This window comes from Danio rerio, chromosome 7 (assembly GCF_049306965.1).
Source record: "Danio rerio strain Tuebingen ecotype United States chromosome 7, GRCz12tu, whole genome shotgun sequence".
In the NCBI taxonomy this organism is placed as follows: Eukaryota; Metazoa; Chordata; class Actinopteri; order Cypriniformes; family Danionidae; genus Danio; species Danio rerio.
Window position 1 is genome coordinate 1,695,914 of NC_133182.1, and position 24,926 is coordinate 1,720,839.

Genomic DNA, 24,926 nt, shown 5'->3' on the forward strand with positions numbered 1-24,926 from the left:
GATTTGGTAAGTGAGCGACCAGTGCTCTTTGTTTATTCAGTTTGTTCGTATCGAACTAAGTTAACTATTGCACCGAGTGTAAACATGTTAGCACCACAACCAAACTTTAACCTCGTGTAGGATTTTCACCGCATTTTGTGACCGGAATAACACACGCGGCTTTCTGACGCTACCTGCCGTGTGCATCTAAGTTTCTGGGAAATGCGGAGGGTTTTTTTCACTCATTCGCCGTGCGGTATCAAACATTGCATGAAAAATACACGCTTAGAGCAGTTCCTCGAATCAAATATCTCGTTTGTCGCGAGGGACATGAATGAATTCCCTGAATGAAAGAGCCAAACTGCAGTTAAAGTCCAACATTTAATAATTTGGCAAATAATTCCACTACAGATGTCCATGTAAACACCATCACTTTCTCCCGTGTGTGTGTGTGTGTGTGTGTGTGTGTGTGTGTGTGTGTGTGTGTGTGTGTGTGTGTGTGTGTGTGTGTGTGTGTGTGTATTTTGACTCTGAAACTCGCGCGTGCCCAAATAGACACTCCCACACCATCCCACTTTAGTTCCTCCGACACTCCCCCCTAAACAGAGCTGGACACGCCCACTTTTCTGACTTTCTCCAAAGTAGAGGTGTGAAAACACCCTGCTGAAACGAGGGGGTTTCATGGCCCTTTAATCACATGCATTCTTTGTTATTTTTATTTCTTATCCTTTTTGTATCTTTGATTCTTGTACATGTAAAGCACTTCGAACCACCATAAAAAGTGCCTTATAAACAAACTTGTCGTGCCTTATTTCATTAAAGGGTTAGTTCACCCGAAAATGTCATTTTTGTCATGAAGGATGATGCTAAGAATGTACCAGCTGCTCCAGAACGTCATGAACGTCATCATTCAGTCTGCGCGCGTGCATCGTGTAGATCGCAGTGATGGCGTGAACACAGTCTGAAAACACAAGAGCAGACGCTCAGATGCACACCAAACATGCTGGTCTTTAGGACAAGTTAAGCTTTATTATTACTGCAATGCATGTGTGGAGCGAAGCTACTTAAATAAACATAATCATGAATACAGTTGAAAGCAGAAGTATTCATACATTGTATAAAAAGGCACATCACCATTAAAAAAAGTCAGATGTTAATGTGACTAAACTGTTTCTCTTTTAGGTAAGTTAGGATGGTCAGATGTGTGTCTGGTCTGCTTAATAGCAGAATAATGAGAGAGAGATTAATGAGAAATTGTTCTAACTCTTCTTGAAAGTCAAGTTTACACACAATCAGATTATTCTGCCTCTGGAAAAGCTCAGATGATGATGTCAGGGTTTTGGAAGTTTCTGATTGGCTGATTGACAACATTTGAGTGAATGTGAGGCACAACTGTAGAATAGGAAAAGCTCAAACACACTGCTTCCCTGTGTGACAACATGGAGAATCAACAAGCCAGAATCAACAACAAAGCCAGATTACCATTAGCTGAATGACACTGGGAGTAAGACTCATGTGTGGAGACATGTCCTGTGCTCTGATGGAGCTGAGATTGAACTGTTTGGCCATAATGAGCAGTTTTACATCTGGAGGACAAAGGGGAAAGCGCACAAGCCTAGAACACCATCCCAACTGTGCAGTATGGGGGCGGCAGCATCATGTTGTGGGGCTGTTTTGCTGCAGGAGGGACTGGTCCACTTCACAGCATAGATGGCATCATGAAGACAGAACATGATGGAGAAATACTGAAGATCTCAACATCTCAACACATCAGCCAGGACATTACAACTGGGCCACAAATGGCTCTTCTAAACAGACCATGACCCTAAGCATACTGCCAAATTAGTTCACATGTGCTTTAAGGAGAACAGAGTGAATGTGTTGGAGTGGCCATCACAAAGCCCTGATCTCAATCCTATAGAACATTTGTGGGCAGAGTTAAAGAAGCTTGTGCGAGAAAGACTGACTCAGTTACAGCAATTCTGTCAGGAGGAATGGGCCAAAACTCCTGCAAGCTATTGTGAGAAGCTTGTGGGAGGAGACGCAAAACACTTGATCAAAGTTATACAGTTTAAAAGCAAAGCTAAAAAAATACCAAGGAAATGTGTGTAAACTTTTGACTGTCGAGTAATTCTCAAACAAAAAAATGATCTGATTATTCTGGCATTTAGCAAATGTAAATCATGCAGGTAATCCTAACGGATCTAAAATAGTGAACGTTTAGTATCGTTTACCAGCAGACATTTATCAAAAATGGATATGTCCCTTTTTTTTGTCAAATAAGTTTTTTATTTGGTCGTTGAATAAACTTACAATAATCACAGGATTAGTTTTCTGATATGCATACATTTACAAAAACAAAACAAACAAACAAACAAACAAACAAAAAATACCCAAACACCCCAAGCCCAGCCTGTAAGTATACACTACAGTGATAATCAAAACAACCTTTAGGTACAATACATTGCTTTTGGGGGAAGAATTCCCCATGAAGTAATAAAAGAAAGGGCCCCAAATTTTCTGAAATTGTCCAATATTGCCTTTTAAAATAAATCTGGTTCGTTCCAGGTGCAGAGTAGATATCAATTCTTCAAGCCATAGTTTGGCAGTTGGAGGATTAACATTTTTCCAATACAATAATAGCAGCTTTTTGATATGTCCCTTTTTTAGAGTGTCTGTAAACGTCTGCTTCCAACTGTATACACGAAAAACTAACCATTAGAGCTATTTTAAAACTATGCATAACTAAACATAATAATTACTAACTAACTACTTAACGACACACATTACCTAATGCTGTGTTCACACCAGACGCGGAACGCGCGGATAAATCGCGCTATTCGTGCGTAAATTGCTGAGTGAACATTTTAGGTTACTCGCTTCATTCGCCCGTCAAATCCGCTTCAATCGTGTGTCAAATTCACTTCAGAACAGACGCGTATTCGCGTGATGGGCGGGGCTTCTGTCTGCCCGGTGACTCTAGCTTCATCGCTAAATGGCTAACATGGCTTTTATTAAGAAAATAACAGTGTTTATGTGCTTTATGGAGACTGAAAAACAGCGTCGATACGTTTAGGGTCCTGTATGAGTCCACTGCATCCTTTCAGAGGTGCAGCAGCTCTGTGAGCTCATAAACTCCTCCAGAAACTGAACCTGGATTATGGAGGCTTTCAGCGGTGCTTCTGACTGAGCCCAGCCCAGTTTGATGAACTGTTGTCGGTGTCGCCTGGAGGATTTGCCCCGGGACACCATCAACAGGTTCTACGTCACAATCATGCCCCCACAAGAGCAAGCTCCTGATTGGTTAACGCGGTGAGAATGTCCGCTGAAGTTCAGATTTTCGAACTCGAGAGATTGCGCGGTGCGAATAGCGTGATACGCGCAAGGCGAACTGAGCGTTTGTGCGCACAAACGCTCAATTCGCCTCGCGTGTATCGCGCTTTTCACACCGCGCCATTCGCGCATTTCGCGTCAATCGCTCAACGCCATTTGCGTGTATCACGCCGCAGGATGTCTATTCGCGCGTTTGCATTGACTTAACATGTAAATCACTCGCGATTAACGCGCGTTCCGCGTCTGGTGTGAACGCAGCATTAGACTTCTTACTATACAAGTACTTTTTATGAAAAGCAAATGCAGAATATTGTGCAAAGAGGCATTTAAAGCTCCTGTGAAGTGCTTTGAAATGTGCATTTTTATTAGATGTTTGAGACAATCTCAACTGAAACATGAAGAGTGGGCGGGACATAATGTAGCTCCTCCCCCTTTTTAAAAAGCAGCTAATAACATGTCGTTTTTCTCACAGCTCTGCCAATGAGAGTGGTCAAGCTCAAGTACATCAAATGAACAGCCAATGAGTAGAAGAGGGTGGGGCATGTCAGATACTAGAGAGCATATGATTGGTCAAGATTGAGGCGTATGAGGCGACAACAAAAAATTCTAGATCAATTTAGGTGGAAGAGACCAACTGCAAGCTTTACATGTTTATATCAGAATGTTGTCACTGTTTTGGAGCACACTAGATTATAGACATCCACTAACATACAGATAGTAATATCTAAAAAGCTTTATTTTGATTTCATAGGACCTTTATAGTAGAAAATTAAGTAGTGCAATTTGTTTTGTGGTACATTCATGAGTAAACAATGCTTTCCTTATAGCACAGGTGTCAAAGTCAGCTCCTAGGGGGCCGCAGCACTGCACAGTTTAGTTCCAACCCTAACTGAACACACCTGATCAAACTAATGGGGTCTGTCAGGCTTGTTTGAATCCTACAGGTGAGTGTGTCGATGCAGGGTTGGCACTAAACTGTGCAGGGCTGCCACCCTCCAGGATCTGAGTTTGATACCCCTGCCTTATTGAGTCCTTATAAGATGGGGTTTGAGAAAAGTGTGTGGTGCACATGGAGAGAGGAGCGTTTCTACAGGTGGTTGATGTGCTCTGGTTTCACCTAGGAAAGAGGGTCTCCTGTGGGGCTCCTGATCCCAGCACTGCATCATCAGCTTCAGCAGCTCATCCAGTCCTTCGGTCTCGCTGCAGTCCACTGATGCCAGATCAGGGCGGTCTCCTAGAGGGATCCGAAAGCGCACCAGACTGGACTGAACACCTGCAACAGTGTATAATGTATCATACTGTATATTTACACATGTACAACTGTGTTAATGAATGTTCAAGCATACTGTAGTATTAACCATAACCAACTGAAATACTGTAGTACACTTTAATTTTATTATAGTTGTTGTGTTACCATAGCAACTGTAGAATCACCACAACATCAATTACTCTAATTGTTGTGTTACCATAGCAACTATGGAATCACAACAGATCAATTACTGTAGTTATTGTGTTACCATAGCAACTGTAGAATCACCACAACAGATCAATTACTCTAGTTGTTGTGTTACCATAGCAACTATAGAATCACAACAGATCAATTACTGTAGTTGTGTTACCATAGCAACTGTAGAATCACCACAACAGATCAATTACTGTAGTTGTGTTACCATAGCAACTGTAGAATCACAACAGATCAATTACTGTAGTTGTTGTTACCATAGCAACTATAGAATCACCACAACAGATCAATTACTGTAGAGTTACCATAACAACTGTAGAATCACCACAACAGATTAATTACTGTAGTTGTTGTTACCATAGCAACTATAGAATCACCACAACAGATTAATTACTGTAGTTGTGTTACTATAGCAATTTCAGAATCACCACAACAGATCAATTACTGTAGTTCTTGTGTTACCATAGCAACTGTAGAATCACCACAACATATTGATTACTGTAGTTTTTGTTACCCTAGCAACTGTAGAATCACCACAACCGATCAATCACTGCAGTTGTTGTGTTACCATAGCGACTAAAGAATAGCTGCAACAAACTGATTCATGTACTCTACGATAGTACCGTTCAGAAAAACTACAGAATTTACTATAAATTACCACAGTATTTTTATTGGATCTACAGGGCTGCCAAAACTAAATGTTTTCCATGTCAATTAACAGCCATTCATATTAAGCAATTAGTCGACTAATTGAATGCTTGTAAACCATTTAAATCACAATGATAGCGCTACACAGCCTATTGAGAGCTCAAGCATAATAATGGAGCTGTAATGCACTGTAAACCTGCCGGAACTACTTTAGCTGTGCCTTTATCTGACAATAACCAAACAGCTTAGAGTGATCATCAGCCAATCAGAAACCAGCTTTCAGCAGAAGTGCAATGTAAATAGAATTAGTGAATATGGAATTGATGGGAATAAATGTGTAGTTTAATAACTCTCACCGCTGTACGGCTCCTTCCCAGTGATAATGGACCACAACAGGATCCCGTAACTGAAGATCAAAAACATTAAACATTAAAAACAACATTAATATTCACAACTTTTTATGAAACATTTTTTTTTACCTTTATTGGACAGAACAGTAGAGAATTGACAGGAAAGTGTGGGGAGCACAAAGAGGGGAACGATCGGCTTAGGACCTCGAGGCAGGAATCAAACTTAGGTCACCGTGAACACAAGAGTGCATGTGTTGGTGCACTTTCCACTATGCCATTGGCCCCGACATGAAACTTTTTTTTTAAACCACTTTATGTTCTGTGTTGTAACTGGAGTCAAACAGAAACTCTCCCTGCCCGTCAAGTTGAGATCTTAAAAATACAAATACAGTTCATTTTTAATAAAAAAAAATTCATTATTATTTTCATTCATTGAGAACTCATGAAATTGACCTAAACTTTGACATAAAAAAATGAAGCAGCACAACTGTTTTGAATATTGATAATAATCTGAAATTATTATTATTAATACATTTATTGTATTAGAAAATTATAATTTATCATTTATTATAATAATTAATAAATAACCGCTGATCTTTTAAGCTTTCCACACAAATATAAAGCAATATATAGACAACAATGCTTGATTATTTGACAGTGTTTTTTGCTAAATTAATGCACTCTTGATTTGCATTGGGGTGGTACAGTGGTTAGCACCGTTGCCTCACAGCAAGAAGGTTGTTGGTTTGACTCCCAGGTGGGCCACTTGGCATTTCTGTGTGGAGTTTGCATGTTCTCCCCATGTTGGTGTGGGTTTCCTCTGGTTGCTCCGGTTTCCCCCACAGTCCAAACACATGCGCTATAGGGGAATTGATCAACTAAATTGGCCGCAGTGTACGAGTGTGTGTGTGTGTGTGTGTGTGTGTGTGTGTGTGTGTGTGAGAGAATGAGTGTGTATGGGTGTTTCCCAGTACTGGGTTGCAGCTGGAAGGACATCCACAGTGTAAAACATATGCTGGAATAGTTGGTGGTTCATTCCGCAGTTGCGACCCCTAATAAATCAAGGACTAAGCCGAAGGAAAATGAATGAAGGGATGATCTGCATTAGAATCACCTTCAAGGCAGCATTTTAAAGGCATATCTGTGTATTCTGTACCTGTACACGTCGAAGGCTTTGCTGGGTTTGTAACTGCTGGACTGGAGCGCTTCGGGCGGCATGTAGCTCAGCGTTCCTCCCTCATCCTCGTCATTCACCCCGGTATACTTACAGACATTTTCAGCCACTCGGGACAAACCAAAATCTGTGATCTGCAGGACGGAGACACAGTAACGGAGGGATGAAGAGAGGAAGAAAGCGAGTGTGAGACTTTGTAACCCTTGTGTGCTGCTGGGTTGTTTTCATCCCCTCTGGGCTGATTTGGAGGCTTAATTTGGCCTCATCTTTCTCTGTTGTGATGATTTTTGCTGGCAAACCTTATTTTGACACATATTTGGGGAAAATGTTCAACAACTCCACAACACACTCTGTTCAGATTGACTCCCCATGATGTTGGTGTCTGTTTTTGCCCCATTGACCTCCATTATAATTACATTTATTGACTGCAGCCATGACAGCATATGATCATGACATTAAAGGTGCTGTATGTCTGTTTTTGACTCTTCTAAATCATAAAATTACCATAATATGTTTGCAGAAATATGATAAACATGTTAAGTGAACACATTTGTTTATCTGCGAAACAATGCTGCAGTCAGATATTCTGCTTTGAAAATCTGTGACCATTTCCACAGAAGTTGTCTGTGCATTCTAATGATATGGGAGTACCTCAAGGGTCTGTTCTTGGCCCATTGTTGTTTCCAATGTACTTAAATGATCTTCCAGATTAGGGGTTAACAGCCAGTTATATGCAGATGACACAGTCATCTATGAGTCTGCTAAAACACCTTGCCTAGCAGGTGAGCTACAAGCTCAGGCTTTACAACATATTTCAGGATGGCTCATTTAACATTAAATGTCAAGAAAACAGTTTTGTGCTTCTCCATATGAAACAGTTTTCTCCATTTCTAAACAGTTTTCTCCATATGAAATAGGCCTGAAAGGAATAAACTTGAGGTGCTTATTAAAAAATAGAGTTCTTGAAGAAGTGAATGAACTTAAGATGAATTAAAATTTGATATAAACTTTAATGAAACTAACTAAAACTAAAGTGAAAGTTACAGTAAATTTAAAAATACTATCGAAAATAAAATGCAAGTAAATGCAAAATATAAATATGTAACTAAAACATTAATGAAACTAAGTAAAACTAAACTGAAATTTACAGCAAATGTAAAAATAGCAGAAAAATAAAAATGCAAAAATAAAAAAAACTAAAACTAAATTAAAATTTACAGTCAATTTAAAAAGTAGTTTCTAAATCAAAATGCAAAGGATAAAAATTAACTAAAAATAAACACAAATCTACAGTAAAATTACAAATGCTATCAAAATAAAATGCAAAAAAGGCTATATTAAAAATGGTCAAAAAAATATTATTTTTTAAATAAACCTTTAAAAAAAGCTTTAAAAATAAAATGTAAAAAAACATAAAAATTATTAAACAAATAAATATTAAGCAAAAGATACAAAGTTAACTAAAACTAACAAAAACTATAATAAAATGACGTAAAAATAAATGGAAATTTTAAAATAGTATTAATATAAAAATGTAAAGGAATGCAGCAACATGTACAGAATATTTGAAAACAATATTGAAACGAAACGCAGTTTTAAAAATGCTACAAGAATCTACAAGAATCTTGCAGTGATGAGGAAAAGTGGGCGTGGCCTCACCTTGACCCCCAGACTGTCACTCGACAAATTTAAAAACAGCATCGAAATAAAATTGAAAAAGTGTAAAGTAAATTAAACTAAACTGAAATGTTAATCAAATAAAAAAATAACATCAAAATAAAAATGCAAAAAATGAAATGTAACTAAAACTAACAATTGAATTTAATAAATAAAGCAAATTTTAAAATAGTATCGAAATAAAAATGCAAAATAACATATTTAACTTTAATAAAACAAACTAAAACTAAACTTTAATTTACAGTATATTTAAAAATAGCAATGAAATAAAAATGCAAAAAAAAATGAACCAAAACCAAATAAAAAACTACAGCAAATTAAAAAATTGTTTCTAAATAAAATGCAAAGAAAATGCAAACCATAAAATTGACTAAAACTAAACTGAAATCTACAGCAGATTAAAAATAGTGTTGACATAAAAAGCAAAAGATACAAATTTGACTAAAACCTTCGCTACCGCTGATTATTAAACAGTCCACGCTTCCCAAATACTGATGTCCATGCGTTTTCTTTATCGAACACCGTGAAAACTAATAAGATAAACAAACAAAGCAAATGTTTCACACAAACACAATCAAAAGGACATCAAAAAACAAGCGAATAATATACAAACAATGTTTCTTTTACCTCGTTGGCCTGATAACCAGCAGAAGAATATTCAGGAGCATTTAAGTGTGCTTTCACACCTGTGAATCTATTCATTTGTTCTGAAAAAGGGAGGGAGACGCGCGATTTCAAGGAGATTATGACTAGTTTACAGCATCTGGGAGTTTTTAATGCATGGAGACTCTCGGAACTTCCGAGAGACTTGGGATGTCTGGAATGACTCCCGCCCTACTCATTATTCTCTCTTCATATAGCTGTATGCCTATGACATATCCATAAACCACTGTGATATAGCCGGGCTCAGATCGTATCGCTTTCTCACTACTATCGATCCGCTCCAGAGTTCATTTCAATCGAGCCGAGACCACCTCATTCAGGCAATCTTGGACCGATTGTTTTGGCGCGGATTTGATTGCGATTGCTGAATTCACATATGCAACGAACTGCGGTAACTGAGCAAACGAGACAGGGCTAGGGCTGCGTCCGAAACCGCATACTTCCATACTATTAATACGCTAAAATCAGTACTCGAGCCGAGTAGTATGTCCGAATTCGAAAATCAGTATGCGAGAAGTACCCGGATGACTTACTACTTCCGGCGAGATTCCGGAGTGCGCATCACATGCACGCTGCGCTATCCCATGATGCCCCGCGAGAAAATTCATGAATGGAAGTAAAGTGACGCAACTGACGCAGATAGGTCATGTGACCATGACAAAATGGCGGATGTAGTACGTCCGAATTCCATTCATACGTTTCACATTCATACTGTATAGAACGTACTTTTCTAACGGGCGAGTAGTACGTTTAAATTCAAATGCAGTACTGAGTTGTAGATGGTTTAGGACACAGCCAACGTGTGAAAGCACCCTAACAGGTTTCCTGCATTGAGATCTCACTATGCTGTCCATACAAACTCTCGCAGATCTGATTGCGTACTATATAGTATAGAAGTATGCAATTTCAGACGCAGCCCGAGACTTTTGTTTCGGAACCTGTCTCATTTGCCCAGTTACCTCAGTTTGTTGCATATGTGAATTCAGCAATCGCTAAAATCAGTATTCGAGCCGAGTAGTATGTCTGAATTCATAGGCTGCGTCCGAAAGCGCCTACTACTCAGTAGGTACTGCATTTGAATTAAATTAAAATTCAAATTAAACGCACTACTCGGCCGTTAGAAAAGTGCGTTCTGTACAGTATGAATGTGAAAAGTATGAATGGAATTCGGACGTACTACATCCGCCATTTTGTCATGGTCACGTGACCTACCTGTGTCAGTTGCGCCGCTTCACTTCCACTCATGAATTCTCTCGCGGGGCATTATGGGATAGCGCAGCATGCATGGGATGCGCACTTCTGGCGGATGTAGTATGTCCGAATTCCATTCATACTTTTCACATTCATACTGTGTAGAACGTACTTTTCTAATGGCCGAGTAGTACGTTTAAATTCAATTGCAGTACCTACTGAGTAGTAGGTTTCCTGCATTGAGATCTCACTATGCTGTCCACACAAACTCTCGCCGGTTAAATCCGTCAAGGAGGATCATGTGACCTCTGACTCAAGACAGCCGGAAACACAGAAATTTCTAAATTAAACATAAACTAATACACTTTCAAATAATGAAATATAAAAACAATAATAAACATTAACAAAATACAAGCTGACCAATTAGCGTCAGCTACAAAAACGAAAAAAAAAATTATTATAAAATAAACTAAAACTAAATGGAAATTCACAGCACGTTTAAAATAGTTTTCAAATATACTGCACATGTTGTTGAATCTTTTCAGTTGTTATTTCAATGCAGCATCAAAACAAAACGTCGTTTTTAGAAATCACCTTGGCATCCAGGCTGTCACTCAGCAGAACGTTGCTAGGTTTAAGGTCGAGGTGCAGGATGGGCGGAGTCAGCTGATGGAGGAAGTTCATGCCCAGGCTGACCTGCAGCGCCATGCGGAGGGCGAGAGCACACGGCGGAGGAGCAGCCAATCTCTGCAGCAGATCCTCCAGAGAACCCCTCGCCAGGAACTCCAGCACCAGCCCACACTGAAGCGGCCGCTGCGGGTCACCCAAACGGCCCTCATACACACCCAACACACGCACCACATTGGAGTTTCCAGCATCAAACATCAGCTCCGCTTCTCTCTGAGCGGAGGATGCAGAGCTGAAAAACAAACAAGCAGCATTTACCCCCGTGTGTTGATCAGTTTGACTCCCCTTCAGTGATGTTGGTGCTGTTTTTGCCACATTGACCTCCATTATAATCACATGTATTGATTGTAATTCATGACAGCAGATCATCAAGCATTCTTGACTGCTGCTGGTTTCCCCTGTTGGGATTAAGAGGGACAGTGTGTAAAACTTAGTGTACGTCAGATTTCACGCTCACGCTTGGATTTACTAACGATGAAATGAACGTAAGAATGTGCGCAGGTCCACGCCAACTTCATGTCTGGCGTAGGGATGCTCATTTCGGGTAATTTTGCTAACCGACAACCGCCGCTCATTAATCGGTTATTAACGGTTAACTGGTCAGATTACTATTAATTTTATATTAAACAAATTGACGTGTCTATTTTGTGTCCGACACATTAAATATTGCATAAAATACTGATTTATTTTTATATGTTAGCATATTAATAATAGAACATAAAACCACGGCGAATGAAGTTCTGCACAAGACTTTTGGCCAGCGGAGAAATTAAAATGGTCGTGCCCAACTGAGTCTGGTTCTCTCAAGGTTTTTTTTCTTCACTCCCATCAGGTGAAGTTTTTTTCCCTCTCCGCTGTCGCCACTGCCTCGCATGGTTCAGGATTGGTAGAGCTACGCATCGATGAATTTGCTCTTCAGTGTTTGAACTCTCAGTAATGATTAAATCACACTGAACTGAGCTAAACTGAACTGAACTGAACTTAAACACTAAAACCTGAACCACACTGTTCCAGTTACTATGACCATTTATGTGAAGCTGCTTTGACACAATCTACATTGTAAAAGCGCTATACAAATAAAGCTGAATTGAATTGAATTAACCATAACAACAGAGCATCTTCACGCACCTGCAGTATTTAGCACAGAAGAGCAGAATAAACTAAATAAAATGAATAAAATAAATAGGACTGCCCTAAATTATTTTCCACTTAACTAATTCATTTATATTACAAATCGAAAACACTGACTGATTATTTTTAATAACCGGCATAGGCTGATTTTTCCCAATCATATTTTTTTCTTCCGTCAAATAAAATAGCAGACTTCTTCAAATTGCTCGCTCCACGGAAAATATGCCTTTATTTAATGCTCCGCTGTTATTATTATAATCACAAAACCTTTTACATTTTTAATAGAAATCATTATTTTAAAGAATATGTCTCTCTCTCACGCGCTGCGTGATGAAAAGACAACAACAACGCGCGCATATGTAGACTTTTTGTAAACAGTTGTGCTGTTTAAATATGCTATTGCATTAATGTGCATACATGCTTTATAAGCTGTAAAATAAAAGGTAAAGCCTATTTGTTGCGTTTATGACTCAGATCCAGGTCAACATCAGCGCTGGTTTGGCATCAACACGTCTGTTAAACAGCAATATTCTTCTTCCATTTTGCTTCTTTGGCAAATGTGTCTGTAGGCACGGGTTATACGTTATCGTCCCGCAAGTTCAGTATGTCTTGCAGTAAAACAAGTGGCCGACCACAGCTAACGTGCTTTTTTCATTCCAAAAACGCGAGGCGCACCTCACTGCCTTTATGCTGACAAGGAAAAAAGAAGAGAAGAAGCGCGGTCCTCTTATGAAACGACTGAATCAGCTGGGTATCGATTGTGCAGAAGTGTTGCTGTCTGTGTTGTTGTAATTGTAATATTTAATAATATTGTGATATTCAAGATTTGTACATTCATACAGCTCTGGATAACTTAAAACAGCGATTAGACCTTCAGAGCGGTGTTGATGCGTCCTCAAGTAAAGCGAAACGGCTATAAACTCCAGCAAGATAGAGTGATTATATGCAGAGTCATACTTTATCTGTAAATAAAGTATAACTATAGAAACTGTGTTCATCCTAACTGAAAGCTTCTGCGTGTTTGCTGGCCTCACGCATCGCGCACCTGTCAGTCAGTCAGTCCGTCAGCACGTAACGCCAAAGGATTAAACAAAAGCGCACAGCACTATACGGTTACAGAAAAGTTTGCGCTGTTATAATCCACTTAGCTTTTAATACGTTTTGATGCGATTATAATCCGCTATTAAAAACAACAACAACAACAATAACTGAATGTTTTGAATGGGTAATGTAGCCGTGGCTGGATGCATTTTGTTCCCCGCCATGGAAGAATGAATGTAGCGGAAACCAAGCTCTTTAAAAGTTCTCTGTAGTCGTCTTGACAACACAAACTGCTGCTCTGGGATGAGCCGCGTGCAAAAGATCCCCCTCTTAACGCAAAGGCGCATTCAATCGGCCCCTTATGCAGTCAAACTAAAAATATATAAAATAATAATTTTAATCGTTTAACTGATAGCATTAATCGGTCACAAACGCACCCTTTCGGTTAACGGTTAATCGATTATTTTGAGCATCCCTAGTCTGGCGTACGCACATTTCTTGTGTGCGTCTGTTTTATTTCCATTGGCGACTCCTAGAGGCAGTTGTGTTAAATTGCTCTCTACAATGTCTAGCAGGTATATAAGGTAAAAGTTTTTCCATCGCAGTTTATGCGCATTTTTTCCTACCCTAGTTTATCCTACCCAGTTGGGCGCTTAAGTTTTTGGCGTTCATCATGGCGTTTCCATCAACTGTTTTGTTTATGCGCATTTGCAAAATCACAACGAACGCACTTTTTCATTCCAGAGACGTGAGGCGCACCGCAATGCACTTTATGTTGACAAGAAAAAAAGGAGCGCGGTGCTCTTTTGAATGTCACTATAGGTAACAACTGAATCAGCTGGGGCCTCATATATCAACGCTGCGTACGCACAAAAACTTTGCGTACGCCAGGTTTCACACTCAGAATCGCTCACGTTTGGATTTACTAACGATGAACTGAACGTGGGAATGTGCGCAGCTCCATGCCAGCTTCATGGCTGGCGTACGCACATTTTTTGTGCGTGTCTGTTTTATTTCCATTGGCGACTCCTAGAGGCAGTTGTGTTAAATTGCACACTACAACGTGTCTTCTCAGCTGTATGAGACGGGTTCATCCGCATGTCTAGTATATAAGGTTTCCGTACCATACAGTTGATCATCCAAACATTGAAGCACAATTTGCAGCGGTCGCCGGTTTTTCCAATGTAATCTGAGCGATCTACTGTACGCGCATTGCTATAAAGACACTATCTGAAGATGAATTTGCATGCGTGAATCAGAAACATTTCCATTCAATAAATGTGCAAATAAAATATGATGCACAGACTTATTAATGATTCCTACTTGTCTTTCTCGTGATAAATAGTATATAGGCAAAATCTGATATGTAGTGGGGGAAATAAAGAGTAAGTTCATCAGCCGCTGGATTCGAACCGAGTTCATGCTTGAACGTGTCAAAACATGTTGCCATGGGTTTAACGAGCTGCGCCACTTAGGATTTTAAAGATGCTACAAAATTTTACACCTATAGATCTCACCATTTCTTTTCTAATGCACTCAGTGCGATGTTCAGACCCAACTATGTTAACCGCATCAGCTAAACTCTCCCCACTCTATTTTTTTCTTTTGTTGTTAATTCCGGAGAACAAACTTGCAAATAAAAGTTTTCCTCCGGTCTACCTCCGAAAGCAGCACCTTCAATTCAGTTTCTCTTCTTGCTTGATTTTGCCGTTGCTTTTTCGTTGGGTTTTGCCAAAGAAGAGTCATAAGCATATTCATATGGGGGAGGAGTCAGGGAGGGGTTTTGCACTCGTGCACGTGCGCTCAGTTTCACGTTCATTCAGATGTACAAAAGAATATGCGTGGCATTCGGCGTATTTTTTTCTGCGTACGCACATTTACAGCTTTGTGCGTACGCAATGTTTTAGTATGATTTCCACGCAAGTCTTCGTACATGAGGCCCCAGGTCTAGTACACCCCCCCCTATGGGATTAAAATGCTCCCTCAGTTATGACATCCTGGCGTCTGGCCTGTTACTGTAACCGGTATGCACCAGACCGAATCAGCAAATGAATTTCGGTGCCTAATTCAGGTTCCACTGGTGCTGCTACAAAAACTTAAAGCAGGTCGCACACTAGAAGCGCCGCTTGGCGACGCGCAAGAATTCGCAGGTCAGCAGCTGTCCATGGCACACAGCCACGACTCATGACTGTTCATATTCCTGCCGTGCCACACATCACCATCTGAATAGTTTCATTTTCAATAACATGTGAATGTGCACGTCTGCTGTGTGATACTGTCAACTATCATGTGCGGCTCTGAGCGGCTCATCTGCTGTGTGACGCACTTAAGAAGTATCAAGGGGTGCATCAAAGGCACACTTAAGCACGCGTTGTGTCACACTATCTCTAAATGTGTCATTCTAAACAGCATTGAGGGATACGGATGTCAGCGATGTCAGGCGTTTGTTATTGTAGCTTATAGAAGGCAAAGCACGCAAAACGGTGCATGCGGCAAACGACTTCCTTCATCAACACGCACGATCACGTTCATCTAATTTGCTTAAACTAAGCATTCTACAGTATGCCCATTTTTTACAAGCAAGGATTCTGACACACCAACATGCAGCAGATGCTTTACAAAAGTTAGGGGGGAAACATGTCAAACTTATGAAATGTGTGGGTTCATGGAATTACCCTAAAGGTGAGGAATGGACTGTCTCTGACAGCTTGTGACATCATCTGGCACTTTCAGTGAGTATGTTTACATGTACACCAATACTCTGATATTAATATGATTAAGACAATACTCTGATCAAGAGTCTACCACGTAAACAATGATTTTTGATTATCTTAAAGGACCACAGACACAAACTGTGGAGGAAACATTAGCCGCGTTTCCACTATCACTATCGCGCCTAAAGCGAGCGAGCCAGGGCGAGCCAAGGCCAGTGGCGTTTCCACTGTCACTGGCCTAATCGGGCCAAAGCGGGGCTTTCTTGGGGCCAGCGGCCGGCCTTTTTCGGCCCGCCGAATACTTTGGACCAAAGAGGGCCAGCCGGGGCTTCGGGGCGGAGTGAAAGGAGAGGCGGGCACAGTTTTCCGATCGCACACGAGTACATAAGCCAAACTAAACAAATAAATAAATAAGAGAAAGAAAACATCTGGAACAAATTATAGGCTGAGGTCTTCTGCGTATGATCACCCTTATGTTTCTCTTTTAAATGTAATTCTGTTGTATAAAATAATAAAGTAGTTTTCATTTATAAGTGACTTCTTTTCTGCATCCCTCTTGATGTTTCAATAACACATAATAATCTGTACACCATATTAAAGACACAGCAGACAGTAAAGGATTTCAAGAGGTTTTATCAAGTTTAATAGGTGTGTTTGTGCGCATTTAGATGCCTGTGTGTGTGTGTGTGTGTGTGTGTGTGTGTGTGTGTGTGTGTGTGTGTGTGTGTGTGTGACTGAGGAAAAGAGCGCTCCCTTCACAGCTCTGTTGATGCCGCGCGGCTTTTTTCTTTTATTTTTTTATTGTTTTTATTTATTTTGTAGATTATACACTATATGAATACAACAGAAAGACATTAAACTTTACAAATTTCGTGTCCAATTTTGTAGGCTCAAAACAATATAGTGTCATATCTAGATTAAATAGCTTAAGCTATATTGAAATTATTTAAAGAACTACAAATATCAGATATAATAAAATCACATTAAATAAATAAACCAATATAAAACTAACAAAAGCTAGCTAGAACAATTAGGTACTATATCAAACTGTTTCAAAGCTATATTCAACTTTTATTTTTGCAAAAGCCTCTCTGAAAAAAAGATTTTAGATATTTTCTAAAATAAATAAATAAACACCGTAGAATGTTTTAAATATTATTTATAAACTATTTGGATACGATGAAATAATCAAATCATGCAAACAGAGCATTTTCGGGGTGAGTGAACGCAGAAACTAGGCGACCTTTTTTTCTGTCTGCAGCTGCGCAGCACTTTACAGACGCATCGGGGAAAACTGCAAAGACAAAATGTGTTCTGTGTCCTCAAACAAGTGGAAATTTTAAATACATAAAGAGCTTTATTAGAGCATAGCTGCTGAGCGCAGTGAAATATAGGCTATATTTTATTGCGTGCTTCTCTTATGTGCTGAAACACTGAACACTTTCCTTTACTTAAGATATAATAAGCAACATCTTTAAATAAAGGGAAATACCTATTAAGTGTCATAAGGCCTATAGGGAAAAAAACAGCGTCTGTCTAGAGCAGGGGTCTCAAACTCGCGGCCCGCGGGCCATTTGCGGCCCTCAGTGCAATATTTTGTGGCCCGCGCCGACCGCTGTACACTGACAGAATCAGCGGAGCGGGGAGAGAGAGCGCTCCCCGCTCCGCTGATTCTATCCATACACAGCGGTCAATGGCATTCCCCGCCCGCCGTGTAAACAAAGGGGCGGGGATGCCGGTGACGTCACCACGCACCCCGCCCCTTTGTTAGACGCTGTGACGGGCGGGAAAGTGTTAGGAGGGAACTCGCGCCGGCCTTAACCAAGGTAAGCAGTTCCCGCCCCTGCCTGCCACTTAGCTACCTATCTGCAGCCTGCCACCTACCTAGCTACAGCCTGCATCTTATATATATTATAGGTAGATACAGACTGGTACAGACTGATGTGACTGGAGTGGGGTGGGGGTGTTTAATTTATACATATATACGCCTTTTTTTAGGTGAGGCAGTGCACATGCCCTTTTTAGTCTTGGATAGAAAGTGCCCTTCCAAAATGATCAAAAGTGCCCCCGCGACGCGGCACACCTTCGGTCCCGCCCTTCAGTAGGCGCGCGACAACACCGCTCTTGAGTACGCGCGCGTCAACACAGCTGATCAGTACGCGCGCGACAACACAGCTGATCAGTACGCGCGCGACAACACAGCTGATCAGTACGCGCGCGATAACACCGCTGATCAGTACGCGCGCGATAACACCGCTCTTCAGTACGCGCGCATCCACTCTGCAGATCTGCACCAAGCGCTGTCAAGTCTCTGGCAGCAAGGAGTAGGCAAAAGATGCCATGTTCAGAAGAACTGTTCATAATCTTCCCTCAATGTTCTATTAATGTTCAGGACACTTCATGTTCAGAAGAAATAATTAAAACTGTTAATAATGACATTTGAGGACTTTTTTTTTGTGAAATCCCTTATGCGGCCCAGCCTCACCCAGACTTTGCCTCCTTCGGCCCCCAGGTAAATTGAGTTTGAGACCCCTGGTCTAGAGGATGTTATAAAATACATTTTATATCGAGTTATTAACGGAGAATTTTATATATGTGGTGTTATAATATGGATGTGTGCGCTCCCTGCGCTGGGTCCCTCCGTTAGTGGCGAGACCACTGGATTTCGATGCCAATAGTAGTCGGCGAGTAAATGAATGTGATGAATGAAAACACACAGGTATGTGCGTATATTAGACATACGTTGTACTGCTGCACAGTAACTTGTCATTTGTTTGTTTTGGTTGTCCTAATTTTAATAGTTTCGTGATGGTGTGCTTTATCTGCATGATTCTCGCTGAAGTGGGCGGATTGAGTGTCGTTCGATTCGGGGGATGTTCTAAGGGGCGGGGTTTGCATGACGCGCTGCGAGCTACTAGCCCGACAGTGGAAACGTGACATGATTTCGGCCTCACTGCTCAACCGCCCGGGCGATTGGCCCGGCCTGGCCCGATATAAGCCCTGGCTTGCACTGGCCTGACAGTGGAAAAGCGGCTATTTATAGGCTGATGACATCTGGATCTATGTGTTATAAGATGTAACTGGGAATCATGAATGTAACATTAATAAAGCAGCTCATGTAAACACCTGAATCATATTATTGTCTTATTCAGATTAAGGCAAATCATCAGATCACTGATGTCCATGTAAAAGTAGTCACAAGCCCCAAACCCAGAAAAAAGGTGCTCCCTGATTCTAATGACAGCCTTTCCACAGGTCAGTAGTAAGCTAATGTAATGTTAATAGCATAATGCAAATATAGCATTCATGCTAACAAACAAATGATCAAAAGAAATGTATTAATGCAATTCAAATAAATAAAATATGAATAGATGTTGTGGTGTCTGATTGGTCTGATGATATTAATTATATGAGACACAAAAGATCACTGATGTATTCTGATATTCCTTGTGTAAAAGCACACTTTTAATGATTTTTTTTTTTTATTGCATCATAACACAATTACAATAAGGCAAAATTTGAATAACAACTATTATCTACATTTATAGAACAGAGCACAAATAATAAAGCTAATAACATAGTAAATCAAAATGAAAAAAAGTTACTTAAACCAGAGAAAAGACACACAAAAAAGGAAAAAAAAAACATTTACATCGGGTCTTATATTAATTTTAAATTTTTCAATAGACTAAAGAGTCTTCTTCCACATTTTGATTTTATCAGCTGTAAAGATTTATAGTATAGCCAAAATTCCTTTTGGAAAACTAAAAACAGTGGTTTGGTTTTAAGGCACTTGCATTTATGAATATAAAATTTTCCCAAAATTGCACACTTTTAATGATGAAGCCAAGCGTAAGAGAAAGGAGAGGCGTCTCGGACAGAGGGCGCTCCGATCCAACAAACCAGCTGGAGGAACTTTTGCTGACCTCTCTGCTCAAACTTTTGCTGACCTCTCTGCTCAGTTTACACACATGAATCTAAGTGCATAAATGTGTAGGCACACTATATATTAAGGCTGATAATAAAACTGCCTAAATGTTGATTTATGTTTTATAATGTACTCGGATGACTACGTATCTGCCGCCCTAAAGGGTCTCCCTACTGTTCAAGTGATAAGCATGCTCCTTGAAGGTTTGATTTAACTAGGTTATGCACCTGTGTTTATGGATGATTTGTGAACATTGTTTCTGTCCCCCAACACGGTTTCAGAGTTGATCCTTATCTATGCAAGAGTATAAAAGCTGAAATGTACACACCAGCTTTGAGCTTTCTGACTTCTGTATACTGAATATCTTGGACCCTTTATCCTCAACGGAGGGTAGGGTTTTGTTTCTGTTATTTGTCTTTTGTTTATTCTACATTTTCACTGGATTTATTGTATTAATGAAAGTGTATTTTATTACTTTTCTTCGCTGGAGTGGACACTGACTTCTTTTCCCAGAACCTATCAAGTTACCCTGTGTGGTGAAGTATGAATCTGATTTATTCTTTTGCAAAATACATTATAAAGACGATCCTTTAACTAAACGCTAGCTAAGAAATATAGCAAAGGGAGGATCCTGGTTTATCTTTGTATAATTAGGGTGATTAAATAAAGGCGATCCAGCACAATATTTACTTTATGTTCAATTATAATAATATATATATATATATATATACTAGTGATAAATCGATACTTTTAAAACCGGTGCTAAAACGGTGCTTGAACCGATACTTTTTAGCCACAAAATTATTTGAAAAAATAAATAAATAAATAAATAAATATGTATATATATATTAGGGTGTCACAATCCTCCAAATCCTCGATTCGATTACATTTTCGATTCTAAAGTCACGATTCGATTCGATTTTCGATTATGAATAATTAATTAATTAATAACGAATTAATTATTTGTAGCCTACCGTTTAAACTACCTGACCTGCATGGTCTTTGTTTTACCCATAAACAAATCATACAGTAAATGAATAAAGGCAAGATACACACATAATTACCACCTGTCAATCACTTTTTCTGCGGGACTCGTGAATAGGCAGTGATCTGTGTCGTTATAATGGCATCGGTAAAAAAGGTGCACAACCAACAGGAACCAGCCAACAGCATCTGAGGTGTTCACTAAAATGACTAAGTACAAGTGAGTGAAAGATTGAAGCAGTCTACTGACCCGCTGACTGCCTGAACCCGCTGTCTCGAGCGCATGACGATGTGTGTGCGTCTGTATCTGTGTGTGAATGAGTGTGTGTGGTCACGTGATGTGCGTTTTCAGAGGTAGTGAGGAAGGAGGGCTGCTCAGAAATGCTACACACCAGTGTGGATGTCAAATCGTTGTCGTTCTAAAATGCCATTTAAAAACAAGGACAGTGTAAACACGGCCTGAGTGTGTATTTTTCGCGAACGGATTTGCAACGGGTGCGGGGCGGAGGATCGCGATGCGCCCATCGTCTATCATCCCAACCGTAATACGTACATAGCAGAGCTTGCAAACTGTGTTTTTTTTGTCAACAACACGATAGTTGTCAACATAACTCACTGGAAATCCAAAATGCTTCCACACCGGCTACTTCATTGAAAGAGGAGAGGATTTAAGTTCTGTCGACGGGTCTCCTGCGTCTGCAGTTTAACAAGCACTTCAACAAGCGTGTTTTTTTCCCGCTTGGCAAGCCAAGCTAATGTGACATGGGGGCGTGGCAGTATCGACGATTCTATTTTTTGATTCGATAATCGAAGTTGAGCATAAATTTCGATCGATTTTTTTTTTTTTTTTTTTATTGTGTTTTTGACAAAAGGTACAGTACATTAAAGGTATTCAATTACAAAGGTATTTTCGTTTTTTCTTTTTTTTTTTTAACCATACATAAATTGAACAAAAGAAAAGACAAATTGACATAATAAAAAAAATAAATAAATAAATTAAAAAAAAAATAAATAAATAAATAAATTTGATGAAAAGGAAATGCATTAAATAAAAAATATATTAATAATAATAAAAATGAAAATAAAATAAATTTACAGAAAAAATAAATAAATGAAAAAAAAAATAAATAAGTAAATTAAATTAAAAAAAAAAAAAAAAAAAAAAAAGGGTGGGTGGGGGTGGGGAATTTATGGTTGGAGGAGTACATTAGTCTCAATATGAATTATTAGAGGGTCCCATGTTTTGAAAAATTTTTTGGTTGATCCTCTGAGAAAATATTTAATTTTTTCTGTTTTCAAAAATAGCATTACATCACTAAGCCAAAGTGACAGTTTAGGTGGCATTGGTGATTTCCACTCCATAAGAATTCTTCTTCTAGCTATTAATGTTACAAAGGCAAAGGCGTTTTCTATTTCTTTAGCTAAATGGATGTCCTCATTTGTTACTCCAAAAATAGCCATTTCCGGATTTGGTTGAATTCTTAAATTGAAGGCTGAGTTTAAAATTTCAAATATTGAAGACCAAAATCGTCTCAGTTTGTCACATGACCAGAACATATGGGTCAGGTCTGCCTTGCATGAGTTGCAACGATCGCATGTTTCATCTATATTGGGGTAGATTTTGGCCAGTTTGGTTTTGCTGTAGTGAATACGGTAAAGAATTTTCATCTGAATCAGATTAAGACGTGCACATGATGAAGTCTTGTTTATAATTTTAACTGCTTTATCCCAAGTTTCTTCAGAAATATTAATTCCTAGTTCTTCTATCCATTCCGTTTTAATCTTCTCTAATGTTGTGTTATGGAATGTCATAATAAGGTTATACATTTTGGAAATGAGACCTTTGGGGTGTACAGGGGTCTTTAAAATTAGATCCAGTCCAGATTCAGCAGGCATTTGAGGGAATACAGAGCACTGGGTCTGAACAAAGTGGCGAACCTGGAGGTATCGAAAAAAGTCTGATTTTTGAAGATTAAATTTTTTACTCATGTCATTGAAATTGGCAAAAATATTATCAATGAAAAAATCTCTACATGTAAGTATGCCCAGGTCCTGCCATTTCTTAAAAGTAGCATCTAGGTTGGCTGCTGGAAAAAGATGATTATTGCATATGGGGGTTTCTAAAGAAAAGTCTTGGAATTGAAGTGCTTGTCTAAATTGGTTATATATTTTGAGGGTCGAAATTACCACTGGACTCGAAGAATATTGTGATGGTGAGAAAGGTGTCTTCATTGTAATAAGTGCTGGTAGGGAAGTTGATTTGCAAGACTTAGCTTCTGCTTCACACCATTCTGTATGTGGGAACTTTAACCAATAGATTATTTTCTGTAAATTTGCTGCCCAATAGTAGTTTAACAGATTTGGAAGAGCCAGTCCTCCATCTCCTTTAGGTCTTTCAAGAAAGTCTCTGCGTATTCTTGGCTTTTTGCCACCCCATATAAAGGAAGACAGTAGTCTATTGGTCGACTGAAAAAAAGATTTTGGCAAGAAAATTGGGAGGCTTTGAAATAAGTACAATAATCTGGGTAGTACATTCATTTTAACACAGTTGACTTTACCTGCTAAAGACAAATAAATAACATTCCATCTTTGGAAATCTAATTCTAGTTTTTTAAGTATAGGACTATAATTTGCTTTGAATAAATCTGTGTATGAACGGGTAATATTAATTCCTAAGTATTTAAATCCCGATTTGGAGAAACAGAAGGGTAAGTCAGTATCTGCAATTTTAACTGCCATATTATTTATAGGGAAGCATATACTTTTAGAGAAGTTTAATTTATAACCTGAAAAATTACCGAATTCTTTTAATATTTTATCAATTTCAGAGATGCATGATAGTGGGTCAGTTATATATAATAACAAATCATCAGCATACAAAGAGACTTTATACTCTACACCCCTTCTTTTAATACCCCTGATGGATTGTGATGATTTGAGTATTGTTGACAATGGTTCTATAGCCAAAATAAATAGCAAAGGGCTAAGGGGGCATCCTTGTCGTGTTCCTCTAGACAAGGAGAAATATTGAGACACTATTTTATTAGTGAGTACGGCTGCTTTTGGTTGATGATAAAGCAAGCGCATCCAAGAAATAGATTTTGAGCCGAATTCGAATTTGTGCATTACAGCAAATAAGTATTTCCACTCGACTCTGTCGAATGCCTTCTCTGCATCTAGAGAGATAATCACTTCAGGACTATCCTCTGATGCAGGAGAGTGCACAACATTGAGGAGGTTTCTGATGTTAATGAATGAGTGGCGTCCCTTTATAAAGCCTGTCTGGTTTTGTGAAATTATTTCTGGTATTATGTTCTCTATTCTTGAGGCTAACAATTTAGATAGAATTTTGACGTCAACATTTAGTAAGGAAATAGGTCTATAAGAGCTACAGTAAAGGGCATCTTTATCTGGTTTCAGGAGAACTGTAATATGGGCCTGTGTAAGGGTTGGAGGTAATTTGGTTTGTTCAAACGAGTGGTTAAACATATTTAACAGTAAAGGGCATATTTGTGAGGAAAATTTTTTGTAAAACTCAATGGGAAATCCATCTGGTCCAGGGGTTTTACTAATCTGCATAGCTTTAATTGAATTTTCCACTTCTTGAAGTTGTAAAGGTTCATCCATGTTCTTTCTTTGATCCATTTTAACAGTGGGTAGATTAATATTAGATAAAAATGTTGACATGGGACTGTCTTCTTGTGGGAATTCTGAGGTGTACAGGTTAGAGTAATATTTATAAAAAATATTATTTATTTCTTGTGGGTCTACTGTAATGTCTTGTTTTGTATTCTTAATCTTTGGGATGAGCCGAGATGCCGATTTACTTTTTAATTGTTGGGCGAGAAGACGGCCTGCTTTATCGCCGTGTTCATAAAATCTAGCACGTGCAAAAAATAAGTTACGTTCTGTTTTTTCAGTTGATAATAATTCATATTTTGTCTTTAAACTAAGTTTTTCTCTA

The 24,926-nt window shown here is 39.1% G+C and overlaps 2 protein-coding genes across 20 annotated transcripts in view; both read right to left on the reverse strand.

Annotated features, from left to right (window-relative positions):
• The window catches only part of si:cabz01076231.1, a 758,238-nt gene that overhangs the window by 593,187 nt on the left and 140,125 nt on the right, over window positions 1–24,926 (reverse strand). The gene's annotated exons all lie outside the window — the stretch shown is intronic.
• Window positions 1–24,926, reverse strand: part of ripk3 (receptor-interacting serine-threonine kinase 3) — a 42,790-nt gene that overhangs the window by 12,932 nt on the left and 4,932 nt on the right. For 13 of the 19 annotated variants that reach the window (XR_012382958.1, XR_012382955.1, XR_012382956.1 and 10 more), the window contains exons 2-6: window positions 11,072–11,396; window positions 6,929–7,080; window positions 5,779–5,828; window positions 4,430–4,585; window positions 858–940 (exon numbers count right to left, since the gene is read on the reverse strand). Coding sequence is in view for 14 of the 19 variants with exons in the window: in XM_073907820.1 (XP_073763921.1) it covers window positions 858–940; window positions 4,430–4,585; window positions 5,779–5,828; window positions 6,929–7,080; window positions 11,072–11,396 (766 nt within the window). In the remaining 5 variants the exon portion in view is untranslated. The remainder of the gene's footprint in view (window positions 1–857; window positions 941–4,429; window positions 4,586–5,778; window positions 5,829–6,928; window positions 7,081–11,071; window positions 11,397–24,926) is intronic. The other 6 variants (XR_012382959.1, XM_073907817.1, XM_073907821.1 and 3 more) reach the window with 1 other exon arrangement.